The sequence below is a fragment of the Diorhabda carinulata genome, chromosome X, assembly GCF_026250575.1.
Source record: "Diorhabda carinulata isolate Delta chromosome X, icDioCari1.1, whole genome shotgun sequence".
NCBI classification, from domain to species: Eukaryota; Metazoa; Arthropoda; class Insecta; order Coleoptera; family Chrysomelidae; genus Diorhabda; species Diorhabda carinulata.
In genome coordinates, this window is record NC_079472.1 from 32,582,210 (window position 1) to 32,598,113 (window position 15,904).

The 15,904-nt window shown below is 30.9% G+C and overlaps 2 protein-coding genes across 2 annotated transcripts; both read left to right on the plus strand.

Moving 5' to 3' along the window:
- The first annotated feature begins 1,384 nt into the window (after nt 1–1,384).
- Nucleotides 1,385–7,194, plus strand: LOC130901335 (aldo-keto reductase family 1 member C15-like). The gene is made up of 5 exons (XM_057812639.1): nt 1,385–1,520; nt 4,410–4,757; nt 5,795–6,042; nt 6,699–6,962; nt 7,116–7,194. Exons 1-5 carry the CDS (start codon nt 1,389–1,391, stop codon nt 7,159–7,161), a joined length of 1,038 nt encoding a protein of 345 aa, XP_057668622.1. The 5' UTR covers nt 1,385–1,388; the 3' UTR covers nt 7,162–7,194.
- A 2,654-nt stretch (nt 7,195–9,848) lies between these two features.
- LOC130901162 (prostaglandin F synthase 1-like) lies at nt 9,849–13,420 on the plus strand. The gene is made up of 5 exons (XM_057812300.1): nt 9,849–9,951; nt 10,025–10,369; nt 11,487–11,734; nt 12,957–13,220; nt 13,282–13,420. The coding sequence occupies exons 1-5, from the start codon at nt 9,880–9,882 to the stop codon at nt 13,325–13,327; spliced, it is 975 nt and encodes a 324-aa protein (XP_057668283.1). The 5' UTR covers nt 9,849–9,879; the 3' UTR covers nt 13,328–13,420.
- The last annotated feature ends 2,484 nt before the right edge of the window (nt 13,421–15,904 follow it).

The following is a 15,904-nucleotide window of genomic DNA, read 5'->3' on the forward strand; positions in this document are numbered from 1 at the left end:
TGTCCTCTACCTACAAATCAATTCATGAAAAAATCAAAAAGAGGAAACTCAGAAAGTTCGCTAGATTGGGCCGATGGAATATTCGTCAATAAATGGATGGATAGCTCCGTAGTTACCGTTGCTTCGACAGCTTACGGCTCGACACCACAATCACAGGTGAAGAGGTACAGCCGTAAAGATAAGAAAAATATTACGGTAACACAACCTAACTGTATAAATATGTACAATAAACATATGGGAGGCACTGACCGCATGGATGAAGATTTGGCAAAATGGAGAATATCCATTAGGAGCAAAAAGTGGTGGTGGCCAATATTTACATGGATGATTGATGTAGCAACAAATAATGCCTGGGTAATGTACAGGAAATCAATAGGGAATATAACGAAATTAAACTTTCGTAGAGAACTTTGCCAAACGTATTTGAAAAGGTACAAAACTGACTCAAAGTCCCTTGGTGGGTCAATCATCTGTCACTTCAGTTTCGAATCGGGTGATGCAAATTTTGCGATTTGATCATTTGGATCATTACATAAAGGCAAGAAGAGGAGAAGATGTGCAGCAAAGGATTGTAGTTCGGTTGTAAGAACAATTTGCGAAAAGTGCGAAGTCGGGTTGTGTGTGCGATGTTTTTCGGGTTTCCATAAAAAGTGACAAAATAATCATTATTTTTGTAACAGTTATTATAAATAATAGTTTATAACATACGTAAATAGTTTATGACAGTTTACTTATACTAGAAAAAAGTAATAATAGTTAATAAATGACGATTTTTTAGTTTGATTTATTTGTTTTTATTTTTACCTCTCAAGGACGAATGTGACCTTATGGTCACAGCCGTTTTCCCGCTTTCCCACTTTCCCAGGACGAAAAATAATTTATTTTTTATTTTTCCTGTGACTTTAAATAGCTAATTAACAATTGTATTGAAAAAAAAATAAGAATTAATTAAAAATTTTAGGCTCGTCCCTGGAGGGTTAACTGTTCCCATATTTTAGCGTAACTTGAACCAATTATAAATTAACTTTTTTCTCATGATGAATTCTATGAGGTACTTACAAAAATATCTTCAAAACAATGTGCAAATTGGAGAAAGTTTTTGATAACGCAGATAGAGGTACTCTTTTCCGTAATTCAATTTACAAATAATAATTCTGTGGGTAATTTTTACAGATGCTCACATCGCTTTACATTAATAATCCTTCGTGACGTAAATAATGCTATAGATAAGTTAAATACATGTGTAATAATTACATGCAATATTGTCAAATAAATAGCATCTTGTACTTCCTATCGATTTTTTTGGTTATTTTGTCCTTGATTGAAATATTAATAAAACTATAAGAAGAAGTCAAAAACTTTTGGTTTAGTCAGTTGATAAAATTACGATGACGCTCATTACTTTCAATATATTGCAATTGATTTCGTCTTGTTTGCATTTGGCAACTACGACTACTGTTCCTTACAAGACGATGTTGGGAGGATATCGAATTCCTGCATTAGGATACGGAACATTCACAGTAAGTGATTTATCCACCAAAATACTATAATAAATTTTCCAATGATGATTTGTTGTTGTTAAAAGTTGTTTCCACTTTCAGTTTATCTTTATCTCTATCCTGACCCTCTATGGAATGTCTCTATTCCCTTTTCTATTGTCTCCTTTCAAGTTTCTTGATCTTCAGTCTAATGAAACAGAACGTGCAGGGGTTGGTTTTTACTTGTTTGATTCGATGGAACCATCTCAAAGAAGATCGGCTTCTACTGCACTTCTCCCTGTACTTCTTCCATCAATATAAGCCTCTATATATTATTCTCTCATCTTCTGGCGACGTGTCTGAAATATTGGAACACTTTTTTCATGCATAATGATGATAGTCTGGTGGTTAGACTCTTCTGATTAGTTCTCTTCGTAGCCCAAGGAATTCTAAACAATCTCCTGTACTATCACATTTCAAATGAATCAAAATATTTCCGCTCTTTAGTGTCCTCGATTCTGAGCCGTTTGAGAAGATTGAGAAGACGAGCTCTCCATCCATGTAGCGTACCATTGACCCCAGATATTTAAAATTGTTTATCCTTTCGAGATTTTCAGAAATCCTATTTACGACGGTAGGCTTATAATTAGTTTTCTTTTAGTTTTGTTTATTGTTAGACCAAACTATTTTGAGTATAGTGTATTAAATTTTTGAAATCTTTTTTGTTTAAATATATATAAAAAATTGATAAAACAGGATTTACATAAACAAATTGTCAACTAAAACAACTAAAATATTTTGGACAAAAAAATTACAACAGAATTGGTGATAAAAACACGAGTACGATTTCCATGGCCTCTGGATTTGACTAAATCCAAATTGTAAATCTATCCAAAATAAGTCGAAAATGAGGAATAAAATTATTCGATATCTCGTTTCGTTTTCGAGATATCGATACTTGAAGTTGGAAAAATTTATTTTTATTTAATATTTGTATATATCAACCTAACCTAACTTTCTCGTGGTGCACTTTGAGTGTAAAATGTTCAAAAATCGTGAATTTTTTACAGCCAAAATTGTCTAAAAAAATTTTCTTCGCGTGAGGATTATTTTAGTTTTATTTTATTATTATGTTTTGTTTCTTATGGGGGGCCCTGGTCTACCCAAAAGCCTCAGGCCGCGAGAAACGGGTGAGTTTGAAGAGGGGAGATTGGGAGCAGATAAATTTGGGTAAATTTTTAAAAAAATAGGATAAATGATGCAAAAATGATTGCTAGAGAACTTTTTCAGGATAATTTTGGAATAATACAGTAGTCTGGCTTTTCAATTATAAAACAAACTAAAATAAATAACTTTTGAAAGCATTCAGAACGTACTTTTTGCTCTTTAAATTACCAATTAAATCTTCAAACTATCATTGAATATTTTTTTATTTTATAAATAATGAAAAACAACGGACAATTCTTTATGAAAAACATCAAATTATTCATGTATTTATCGTTAAGTTATACGAAACGCCATCTGTTCAATAACGCGAATTCTAAACCAACTTTTCATTATAACTTTAAGTATCGATTCTTCAATAAAAATTGCTGTTTCTGAAATGTTTTTTTATGCTATGAATTTTACATACATTGAAGTATGTAAAATTAGACAAGATAGTAAAGTAAAAGTATTTTATTTTTGCCGAACTTTCGTTGGCTGCCTTGGCAATTTGATACCGTTTTTCCTTTTTTTTCATGACTTGGTGGAACCGTTCACCTTGCTCTTCATTGTAATCTTCTAAATTCTCAAGTCAAAGTCGAAATGAAGTACCCTTTCTCTCTCATATTTATTCGAGATCTTTATTGTTGCCCAGAAACCTCGTACAAATTTTTTTAAAGCTCGTCCAAACGAAAATTCCCGCCTTGATTTTTTTGAAGTAAGGCAGGTAAATTTTTCTGAAAGATACTTTCGACAAAATGGTTCGACAAAATTGCTTCATCAATCCGAGCTTTATGTGCAGCCGTGGCAGCAAAATCTACTTAGGGTCAATCAAAGGTTCATGGAGGTTGTTTTTAGGCCACATTTTCCCAGCGTTTGTCACCATCTCTACTTATCCATTCAAATGCGCGTCATTTTCGTATAATCCTGTTGACCAATCAGAAGGCATATCATTTTGAAATCGCCTTTGTTGTACCGCATATTTGATGATGCCTAATAGGGCTCCAACTTTTACATATGTTTCCTTCAAGTGAACGGAATGGACAACTGGAATGAAGACGTATTTATTGCGATTATGTAGAACTCTTTTGAACTTATTTGAAAGGAATCAATAAAAATTCTCCACTTAGACGTTTCATGAGTGATTCCAGAATATTTCATTAGATCAGCAATATTACAACAGAACTTCATTGAAGTTTTTTCTTGCGGAAAGGTAGTAAATATCGTTCTGTATAGCGATATCATGAAGAGAATGCATCTGGGACTAAGAGATTTTGTGATTTCAGTTTTGAGTATACAACATCAGATTCCTCTTTCAATAGATTTAAATCTCTAATCAAATCAATTAATTTTGCTTTATAAAAGAAGTCGTGGTTCATTGCGTCTTCCTAAAGTAAATTTAGCCTTATTTTTTCAAAGATGTCTTTACTTTATGGAGCTCTTGGTTACATATAACATAAATTCACTTAAAACTCTACTATCAATACATTTAAAGCGGATCTTTAATTGTCATTTATTGTACACCTTGAGTATTCCAAAGAACAGTCAATGTAAACTTGCTTGCGATAAGATAGCAGGGATTCTAACAAATGTTCTAATAGAACTTAAGTTTAACATTATATTATAATTTTTCTAATGACCAACTTACCTAATAAGTAACTAAAAAGGGAAAGAAAAAAATGAAGAACAGATATGTAAATAACTTGGATTAACGTGTTAAATTTTCAGGTTAGGAATGAAACAGAGTTGACGATAGCTTTAAACGAGGCACTTAGAGTGGGCTATCGTCATATAGATACAGCTCAGTTATATGAAAACGAGCACATTATCGGTAAAGTTTTAACAGATTGGTTCACATCGGGAAGATTGCAAAGGGAAGATCTATTCGTTACAACAAAAATTCATCTCACGAACGCGTTTCCTCATAAAGTAGAAAAAGCAGTTAATAAATCTTTAACGGATTTGAGGTTAGATTATATCGATTTATTATTGATCCATTGTCCCATATCTTTTGAGAAGGATGGAAAGGGCGGACTACTACTAGCGGTAGCTACTGATCATATTGGTACTTGGAAGGTAAGTTGAAAATATGCACAAATCGATTCAATCTCTTCGAATGCACAAAATAAATAAGAGCTGACACAAATTGGTCCAACAAAACTCAGGGTTGAGGGTTTAAAATAACTTTAAGAATTTTGTTTAATTTCAAAATTTGTTCAATTATGCACAATATGTTATTTACTAAGGATATATGGGTGATTCCGTTCTAACTGTGATATTCAATGTCCTGTATTGTTTTTTTGTACTAGTCATTAATTAATAATCAATTAATAAAAATTTTGTGTTAATTGAATAATTCTTAAGATATTTAAACATTATTTTTATACAATATAACTTGCCACTTAAAGAAAACTTATACTACATCACTTGAATGTCAGTACCGTGTCATGTCCATTCCTAGAATTTACCGATAAATTATTAATTTTTTTTGTCGTAACAAATGATTTAAACTAATTACCTTATAAATTCTAATGTTTGTGATCAAACTGAGGAAAATTGATGCACTTGTTGTTTAATATCTTAAGTTACCATGTCAGTACCGTGTCATGTCCATTCCTAGAATTTACCGATAAATTATTAATTTTTTTTGTCGTAACAAATGATTTAAACTAATTACCTTATAAATTCTAATGTTTATGATCAAACTGAGGAAAATTGATGCACTTGTTGTTTAATATCTTAAGTTACCATGTCAGTACCGTGGATAAATGAGTCAGTACCGTGGAACTCAAAATCCGACATTTGTGTCTTGCTCGTGATACTTTGAAGTTGTAGTAAATTCCTCTTAGAGTTTTATTTTTACAGTAAAATAGATGAATAATATGCATAAAAAAGTTAGAAAAGTTAAATTTTAAAATCTTGAAATTTTGAATACAAAAAATCACAGTTAGAACGGAATCACCCATATGTTAATATTTAAAAAAAATCGTATATTTAATATGCAAAATATGTAAAATATTCGTTTTGCAAATTTGGGTTTCTTTAGTGATGAAATCTAACACCACAAAATTGTATTTAAGTGTATACAGATTATTTAGTAATGCGTATTTCAGAAAATGGAAGAACAAGTTGACGCAGGATTAGTTAGGAGTCTTGGACTTTCTAATTTCAATATAAGTCAAATAGAGAGAATCAGAGCGTCGGCTCGAATCCAACCAGCAAACCTACAAATCGAAATACATCCATATTTTCAAGAAAAAGAGCTGCGGGATTATTGCAAAAAACATAATATAGTAGTAGTAGCTTACTCGTCTTTAGGTGCGCCGGGAGTTTTGACTTTTTTTAGAGATGTTGGATGGAAGTACGTATCGCATTTTCACACATTTCACTTATCTATAATCTTTTCATAAATACGAGGGCGAAACAGACTTAAAATAACTCTAAACAGTGATTAGCATCAAATATTCCAACCGAAAGGGGATACAGTAGTTTGCATGATAAGTTACATAGGAATAGTCTCCCTAATGCTAATCACAATTTCATTTTTATTCAAAATTCAATCGAATTTTTTGATATCTCCAAACGTAATCCGTTAATATATGACTTTTTATATCCCGTTAATAAAAACGCGGTTGAAACAGTGGATTTTATTCCATAAACGTACTCCCAGTAAACGTTTTATCGCTAAATTTCTCACTATTCCGTTGAATAATCCTCGTATTTCGTTTTTCGAACTATAATAAAGATGCCTTGTACAAATACATCAATCAAGAGTTGTTTGACGAAGTGAAAATAACCTCTGCGTCGAATCATCTCCAATAGATTTCCTAGTACTATTGAAAACATATGTTTTGAGTTTTTTTTTCACAACAAATGACACTGTTTAGTTTCTATCAAAAGCATGATGAATTATGTCAAATCCATAGAAACATTCAAGACGACATGGCCCTTTGTCACAATACGAAATTGATCCAGATTTTTATATTTTTATATTTGGAGATTCCATATTTTTTTAAGGGAAACACCTTTGCCCAGTATTTTAACTGATTCGGAAATCGTAAGAATATCAAAAAAACATAACAAGACACCTGCCCAAGTAGCCTTAAGGTTTATAATTCAACTCGATCTTGTTGCCATACCCAAAAGTACGAACGCCAAAAGAATCAAAGAAAACATGGAAATATTCGATTTCGAATTAGACGATCAGGATATGGAGGACATTGAGAAGCTTGAAAAAGGGATCGGAACGAAGATTATTCATATGCAGTTCTTAGCTCCAAAGTAAGTAAAGGGTGAACAATAATCGCATTTTATAAAATGAAAATAGTTTAATCTTTTAGTCTTTTTGATCTCCTCACAATAAGCTTTCTAATTTTATTTAGTTCGAAAAATTTTTGAGGTTATTCCATAATATATATTATATTGTTTTTTCAGTGTAGCTGAACATCCGGAATATCCGTTCACAGAATTGTTAACATGAATGTTTTGTTAATAAAGGTGGATTATATCAGGTCGTTTCATTGTTTTTTTTCCAACTTTTTTACCCTTTTTCAACACAACATTAAAACAAAAATGTTGATAAAATAACAAAAGAAGCTGAAGGAAATGAAGGCAGTAGAGAAGAACTAGAACAGAAATAGAATTGGATAAATTGATGCAAAAGAATACGAAATAGATCACTTATAGCTAAAAAATAAAATTAGAATAAAAATATAAGAGAAAAATTGAGACTGCGTAGCTCAAAATGTAATAAAATAAAAAACGAAACCGAAGGAAGAGAAAGCAATAAAAGAAAGGAGAAGCAAAAGATTGAAGATATGGAGGCAAGAAGATAAGGGATAAGTCTTCGATAACTGATAAATTAGAAGTGAAAAAGGAAAGTAAAAAAAGATAAATTGTCTGCAAAAATAAATCGGGAGTAATGGAGGCAATAACAGAAGAGACAGGAAAAAAATGGTGATAAAAAAATTGAAGATATGGATACAAAAGGATTGAAAATCATCTACCAACAGCTGAGGAAGTGGAAAAAATAAGAATAAGAATATAAGAAAAACATGAAAATGACGTTCCTTCAAATTATAAACGAAGCGGAAAAAAATCAAGGCAGTTAGGAAAAGGCTGGAAATAAGAAAAGATTTGAAGATATTGATAAAAAAGCAACTTGCGTAATTATTTTTTTACCTATCAGCATATTCTGAATACACAAATTTATTTTTTATAAATTAAACAACGTAAAAATGAAAATAGTTTTTTTGATGCTTGTTATCATCAATTAACATATCAACTTTTTTCCTATAAAACACGTCATTTACTTTACCGGTACGGTTTGAGAAGTTCGCGAATAATGTTAATTAATGGCGAGCCAATTTAAATATTAAGAATAGAGGAAAACTATTTCGGTCCTTGTTTTTCTGTGATCCTTTTGACCGAAAGCAAATGCATTTCCAACAAAGAATCTCTTTGAACCAAGAATAAAGGTAAAAAGTCAACCGAAGGAACAAAAGTCAATTAAATCAAATCAATATTTGACATTCCCAGAAACTCCGTTTGCTAATTCAAAATCTTCTTTCTTCTTCGCTCAATTGCATATCTTCTTTTTCTGTTTAGTTAACTCAATGAACCAAATATCTAGAAATTATGACTGACTCCCATTGAGGCAATATGGACAAAAAAAATCAAACAAAACTCGACATTCCAAATGATTAAATAACGCTCACATTTTATGGTATTTCTATGTTGGTAAACTCTTTCACCTGATTTGGCATATATTAGACCCATGTTTTGGGTACTGTACTCAATAACAAATTTTCCAGCTAATTACTAGAAAATTTTAGTTCCTTTCAATTTTCAATACCTATTTGTTTACTATTTACTCTTTCAACTTTATCATCATCAGCTTCTATTCTTCATATAATTTTTAAAAACTGATATCTGTGCTCAAACATTTGGCAAAAGGTTATAAATTATTATAATTTGAAAAAATTATTATGAAAAAAAATTGCACATTCAGATTTGAGCCCGCGACCATTTGACTGCAAGCTGACATCCTAGCCACGCGAGCATCAAAGCATCAATCGTTGAGTGACAAAAACATACGAAATTATAATTAATTTAATTAATGATATTTAACAGTTAAAATAAAATCGAATTCATTTAATACTAGTAATATTATTAATATTTTTATCGTTTTCAGTTATTATCACCATCTTTTTGCTACTTGTAGCGCCATCTATTAGTGAAATTATCAAGTTGGATGAAAAAGTTCTAGATTATTCTATTTCGCGCAAAAATTAATTTATTGACGTGTTATTATTTAAGATTTTGCCAATTTTTTCATCGAATCATGTACTGCCATTAATAGCGGGAAATTATATAAAATGTCAAATCAATAGGTTAATCAAAAGTTGACGGAACTTTGATGAGGAAACTCCATGTAAACAGTCAAACAAACAAACTGATAACATGCTTAAGTTGAAGTCATTATATCTCAGAAACTGGAAACTTGGAACACTTTTTTAGATAATTTTATGTTCTATAATTAAATAAGCGAAAAGTTCACCTTTGACCTTGAAAAGATTTGTTTCCACGCACTCAATAGATGAGGATTTCTCAATAGTTCACATACAAGGAGTTTCTAAATCCATGCGATAAAATTCAGTACGTACTCGTATGAATTTAAGATGGGTCTTTCCTGTAACAAAATTTCCAGCGCACCCTTTTCCAAGATATTACCCTTAAAAGGGGGTGACTAAAACTGTCTTTTCATTTGTTTTTAAATATAAAAAATACTCGAAGTACGGGTGCGCGAGTGCAGGACATTTACAGAATTTCCAGTTTATAGCTCCACTGAAATCTACTCAGTTCTAGTCACCACTTTTTTAGGGTGATATCTCGGAAACGGGTGAAACGAAAAAGTTTTGTTATGGGAATTTCGTACGAGCGTCTCTAATTTTGAGTTTTAGAAGAATTTTTTGTCTGAATTGAACGAACTAATCACAGTATACGAAAAAATAAAAACTTTAGTTCGACCTAGGTATTTTTAGACTATCCTTGATTACTAACGGAAGGAATATAATTATTTATAGTTTTTTTTTTATGAAATTGTTAATTATTTTAATAAAGCGTGATAAGCAAATTTTAAGAATTATATAAATCTGTTCACCCCAGTGCATATTATTATTTTAGAAACTTATTCAAAATGTTTAATGTCCAGTTTAAAATCATGAATAATGGTAAAAAAATTCCTTCAATTGGAATTGGAACTTTTACCGTGAGTAAATAAAAAAATATAAATTAGTGTATTGCCTAAAATCTTATAAAGAGACAAATATTTTAAATTATAGGTTACCAAAGAAACAGAACTTACCACAGCTCTAAACGAAGCTCTAAAAATAGGGTATCGTCATATTGATACGGCAACGTTTTACCAAAACGAGCACATTATCGGCAACGTTTTAAATAAATGGTTGACATCAGGACAAGTGAAAAGAGAAGACTTATTTGTTACTACAAAACTTCACATTATCGATTCTTTTCCAGAAAAAGTAGAAGAAGCAGTAAAAGCATCTTTAGAAAAACTACAATTAGAATATATCGATTTGCTATTGATTCATTGCCCTGTGTCTTGTTATGTGGATGAAAATGGTGGATTCGTACCGGCGCCTACTGACCACATTGGAGTTTGGAAGGTAATAAATATTTATTTGATTCTTCATAATGTAGAATGTTCGGAATTATTTTTCTTCATATCCCTCCACTATCCAAAATATGTGGTTTGAACGCATCAACCGTGTCTTAAGGTATAGAAAAACGTCGACCTCGCAATTAATTTTTGATCTACCGGAATAACAAGAAATCATTGGATGCCAAACTGTACGGCGGTTGACCCATCAATTCGATATTTTGACTGTTCAAAAACGTTTTTGTTTGAATTGATGTGTGACAGCTCGCATTGTCTGGTGAAGAATGATTCGACTTTTGAGATTGGTTTCCCTGATGTCTTTTAATTAACAAATGTTGGTGTAGTATTCAGGATTGACCATTCTACGTTGCTCTAACGGAACGGTTGTAATATATCCAGTTATTCCGGATGTGGGCTAACAACTCTCGATGGATTTGGTTAGTCTTCAAAGACCAATACAGTCGATTGTTAAATTATACGGTATCCAACTCGAAAAAATCTTTTTGACACAAGTCGTAGAAAATTATCGAACGAAAATTCCAATTCCAATTCCAATTTTTTGACCAAGATGAATGTTTCAAGTATCAAATAGCATTTGTACGACCACACCATGTATCAAATCTAACAATCAACATTTTAGATAATAAATTATGTAATTAGTGACGCCCTAGGTAATCAAATCGTTTTCTACATGTGAAATAATTCGCTGATCGGTAAATAGAACAGCAGTTTCAATTTCTACCATTGAAATACTTCGTATTGACTGTCGTATTCTTTAAATCATATCATCTATTGTCGTGGGTCTATTGGTGTGAACGACATCTTTTACTCAGTCCCTCAAAATCTAAAGAAGTTAGATCTAAAGATCTGGGTGGTATTTCTTCTAAAGTATCAACAAGAACAATGTCTGTTCTGTTAAATTCCGCTAATCTATGAAGTAAAATAGTTTTAATTCATCACATCATTCACCAATGAACATTTGATCCTATTTAAAAGGCTATTATTTTACTCGTCTTTTATTTTTTAACCATACAAAGTAGTTGTGATCTTTTAGTGATTCTTGACAAGCTGACAATATTTTAAAAATATTGTAATCTTTATATCTAACATAATCTTTATTCTAGAAAATGGAAGACGAGGTTGATGCGGGTCGTGTTAAAAGTATAGGTCTTTCTAATTTTAATATGAACCAAATTGAGAAAATAAGAGCAAGTGCGCGAATCCCGCCAGCTAATATACAAGTTGAAATCCACCCCTATCATCAACAGAAAAAATTACGAGAATATTGCAAAAAACATGATATAGTAATTGTGGCTTATTCTTCTCTAGGAGCACCAGGAGTCAATCACTTTTATAGAGCTGTTGGATGGCAGTATGTATAATTTTTTATCATCTATACAATTTATAAAGAGACTTGGAATTTGGAATAAATTCAATACAGGGATGTGAAATCTTCATTGACATTCTAAACGTCATTTTGATGATTATTAATGTCTTACTCTTAATATTGAACTTTCTGTAGATTTTCTTCGCTATTATCAAGAAACATTGATGTCTACCAGAGTTTTGGTCTAACCTCAAATCAATTTAACTCAACGTAGTTTGGTTAACCTCTAGATGATCTCTAGGGAAAGAGAATCTTGGAACGTGATCATAAGCTAATTAACCTAGGGATGGGTAAATGAAAAGATTATATCGATAAGTATCGTATCGATATATTCAAAGAATATCGATGTATGTAGCGTAAAAAATATCGATATGTCGATATATCGATATTTTTATTTCAAAGCGTTGAGTATTCAAAAATAAAAGAATTATTCGAACGTTAAAAAAAATTAATGCATTTTTTATTTTCGCCAGTTCTATTTATTATTTAAATAAAGTATTATAAATTATATCTATTATACTATCTACTAATGTAGGATCCTTAGTTCCATTTCCAGATGTTAGTGATTTTGATTTTGTTGACATTTGTATAAAAGCATTATAATGTTTTGTTTCGAATATTTCACTAAATTTGTCTTATTTCCACATGTTTTGTATGTGTTACCACATAAATTACAAGAAACAGATTGATTGTTCTAATTTTTAGTAAAAAAATTCCACACTGCAGACATTATAAATAAAAAATTAACAATTACACAACGAAAAGATACAACAAATCACACCACGTAATGTCGCTTGCCGCAATTTCACTGTAAGTGAAATATGAAGTTAGTATATAGTAAAATAAAATAAAGTTTTCTTAAAAAAATATCGAATTCGATACTCAAAAATTAATATCGAATATCGATATTTCAAGATAAAAAAATATCGACGATATTTATCGATCAATTTTTGAAAAAATATCGATAGTTTGATATATCGATATTTTGTGTCCTTCACTAAATTAACCTCGAAATAGTGTGAGGGGTTAGTCTAAGACTTCCGATAAGCTGTATTTTTTTTGTTTTTTTTTTTGGTTGAATTAACATTCCAAATCAACCAAAATCTAATTAAGTTGGTAGGATTAATTTTGATTCATTTTAAATAAACATTAAACTATATTTAAAAGAATGCACTTTGTTTCATGCATGCATGAACTCATTCTCTAGTGATCATGAGCTACCAGGTGTTTTGACTAATCCCGAGATAGTAAGAATAGCGAAAAAACACAAAAGGTCACCAGCACAAATAGCTTTAAGATTTGCTCTACAACTTGACTTAGCTGTTATACCGAAAAGTACAAATGCCGAAAGACTAAAAGAAAATTTTCATATATTCGATTTCGATTTGAGCGATGAAGATATGAAGGATATCGAAGGACTAGAACAAGGAATACAAACGAAAATAATCGATTTAAAGTTTTTATCTCCAATGTAAGTAAAAAAATTATTAATACATTTCATCATATATAAATACAATTTAATTTTTTTTCAGAATAACTCAACATCCAGAATATCCTTATAAAGAGTTGATAGAATGAAGGATATTGGACATAGAAACGTCCTTTGAGATAAATTTAACGTTTTAATCTAATTCAAATTAAATAAAATAATAAACTCCCTTTAGAAGTTAACCATGTAATTTTATTATAACAATATTTATATGGATTAGTTTTTGAAATATTCTGTTATTTTTATATAGGAACGAATTAATTGTTTACTAAATTCACATAATATAATATCACTACCTCAGAAAGCAAACAAAATGATGAAAATTGTATAACTAGAAACTGGTTCTTTCAAAGATAATTATATTAATAACATTGTTGATGATGATGATGAATTATCATATTGAAAGTATATGGAGTAACAGATAACTATCCTGTAAACAAAAGAACTTCCTTCATTATACGAGTGCCGTTTTTTTTTCAACATCCGATCGCTCCGTGCAGAAGCCACGCGGGCGTGCCCTCTAGGCGACTGCGAAGCTCTCGCACTACACACTAATGTCTTTATGAATTCTTAAAAAATTTGAATATAAGGTGATATGTGTAAATATTTTTAATTTCTGGATGAAATAAAAAAATCTAATATAAATAAAAAAGTTTCTTCGTGTACAACGATTTGACGAGCTACAAACAAGATTTACGAACCATAAAGGACTGAAAATAATTAATTTGAAGGTCAATCGTTGGTTGTTATACAATTATCGGGTGTACTTGGTCCATATTTGTGATATTTTCAACAAATTTTTACACTTTTTTATATGAAAAAAGACCCAAAATCAAGACAAATAATCATAAAACAATTTTTTTTTGGAATAAATAAATAAGAAAACGTTTAAATTTACACAACATAGATAACTGAGGACTGTGGTGATTTTTAATATTCATTTCTTGAAAAGTTAAAATCGTGCTCCATAACAAAATAAATCACTTGGAAATTAGTTCACTAAACCAGGAAGTAGTTTATATTGAAGACAAGAGCAGTTACATCATTTAAAAAAAAACACTAAGTAAATGTTATCTTAAAAAATTCATTCTCTTATAAATTACTATTGCAAATAAATAGTAGATACTAAAATAAATTCTATTATAAGTGAAAATTGAATATGGTCAAGGTAATTTAACATTTTTCTTTTTTAATCCACTATAATTGTGACTGATAGACCCACTTTGGTTCCCATAGAAATCCACTATCTTAGTAACCCTTTAAACTTGGATGTGTTACCCAAAAACGCGTTAGAATTTTAGGTATATCTTTTTTAGTCGAATAATGGACACCTTCTTCATGTCCAAATATTAAATCGATCAATTTCTAAAGTCTCATATACCCCATTTGTTCCAATTTTTATCTTGTTTTATATTTATCTATTATAACTAGTACGAACTATTTTCCTCCCATTTCGCAAAATAAAAATTTTATTTAAATTAATTATTTGAAGAAAATTGAATTGAATGAAGTTAGCCGTAATGATGAAGTGGGCCAAGGACGCAAATATGTCGTTTCAGATGTCAACGAGTTGACAGAATGGTTAAAGAAAACCGCAGATTCACCATTACTGCTTTGTCTATGGAATTTCCAGAAGTTTCAAAGTTTGTTTTGTACTCATTGGCGGCAACTTTTGAAGAGGAAATTGAAAAGCTTGTCCACAGATATGAGAAACGTCTCAATCTCTTCGGTGATTATGTCGAAAAGTAACCACAAGTTTACCAATCTTTTGGTCATAAAACTATTGTTTTATATGAACTCGACTTCTATTTATAGCCTATCGGAGGTTGAAAAAAAAACCAATAACTATACGGTGGGAACTTATGCCGAGGAAACTGGTAATAACAATGGAAAACGTCTACTAGCTCTATGCTAATAGAATAATTTAAAAATTATGAATGATTTCTACCAACATAGAGATATTCACATATATACCTGGACACCAAAACTCGCAACTTGAATCAATAACTATCGTATCGTAAAACAAAATACAAAGTTGTGAAAGAATATAGAGGACTATGTGCTGAAATCTAAAATCGTATTTTCCCATATAATACAGTAAATAATTGTGGAAAATATATCAACCCTGCAAGGATTGTTCAAGGGATTTTTTTTCGCCAATAACTGCCGTAAAATGGCACTTGGGGGTTCTTTTTTGGCTTAAAATGTCTACAAAAATGTCTATAATAAGTTTTTTAGCAACATCAATGTTTTTCGCGAAAGAGTGTTTATTATGAACATCAAAACAACACCAAGCAGAAGAGCTGAAAAGCCAGCGTGGAGGCAGAGAATATAGCAGACAATACTATAGGTTATGGGCACCGCGTGGGTTCACGCACAGAATGAAAAAATATATGACGCAATTCCATCTGTTTGGAGGCGGGGATTTTTTTCGTACTCTAAAGAATATACTTGAAATGTATATCAATGGAAAGATCAGAACGTGGCCTTCTAGAAAGTAACATTCTTGAGGGTGGAGAGAAAATAATGCTCGAAAAAAAAAGTACAGTTTTCCTTCGAGTCCGCGGTTTTTAAATTTTCTATAAAACTACGGAACTTGGAAAAAAAAGAAAAGAGGTACTAAAAAGTAGACAATATCAAGTTTCCAATGATGTACGTTTGAAGGC

Coding starts and splice junctions, on each gene's coding strand:
- LOC130901162 (XM_057812300.1), top strand. CDS start 9,880: ATGTTTAATGTCCAGTTTAAAATCATGAATAATGGTAAAAAAATTCCT. Junction 9,952..10,024: donor TTGGAATTGGAACTTTTACC/GTGAGTAAATAA, acceptor TTTAAATTATAG/GTTACCAAAGAAACAGAACT. Junction 13,221..13,281: donor TTAAAGTTTTTATCTCCAAT/GTAAGTAAAAAA, acceptor ATTTTTTTTCAG/AATAACTCAACATCCAGAAT.
- LOC130901335 (XM_057812639.1), top strand. CDS start 1,389: ATGACGCTCATTACTTTCAATATATTGCAATTGATTTCGTCTTGTTTG. Junction 4,758..5,794: donor ATCATATTGGTACTTGGAAG/GTAAGTTGAAAA, acceptor TGCGTATTTCAG/AAAATGGAAGAACAAGTTGA. Junction 6,963..7,115: donor ATGCAGTTCTTAGCTCCAAA/GTAAGTAAAGGG, acceptor TTGTTTTTTCAG/TGTAGCTGAACATCCGGAAT.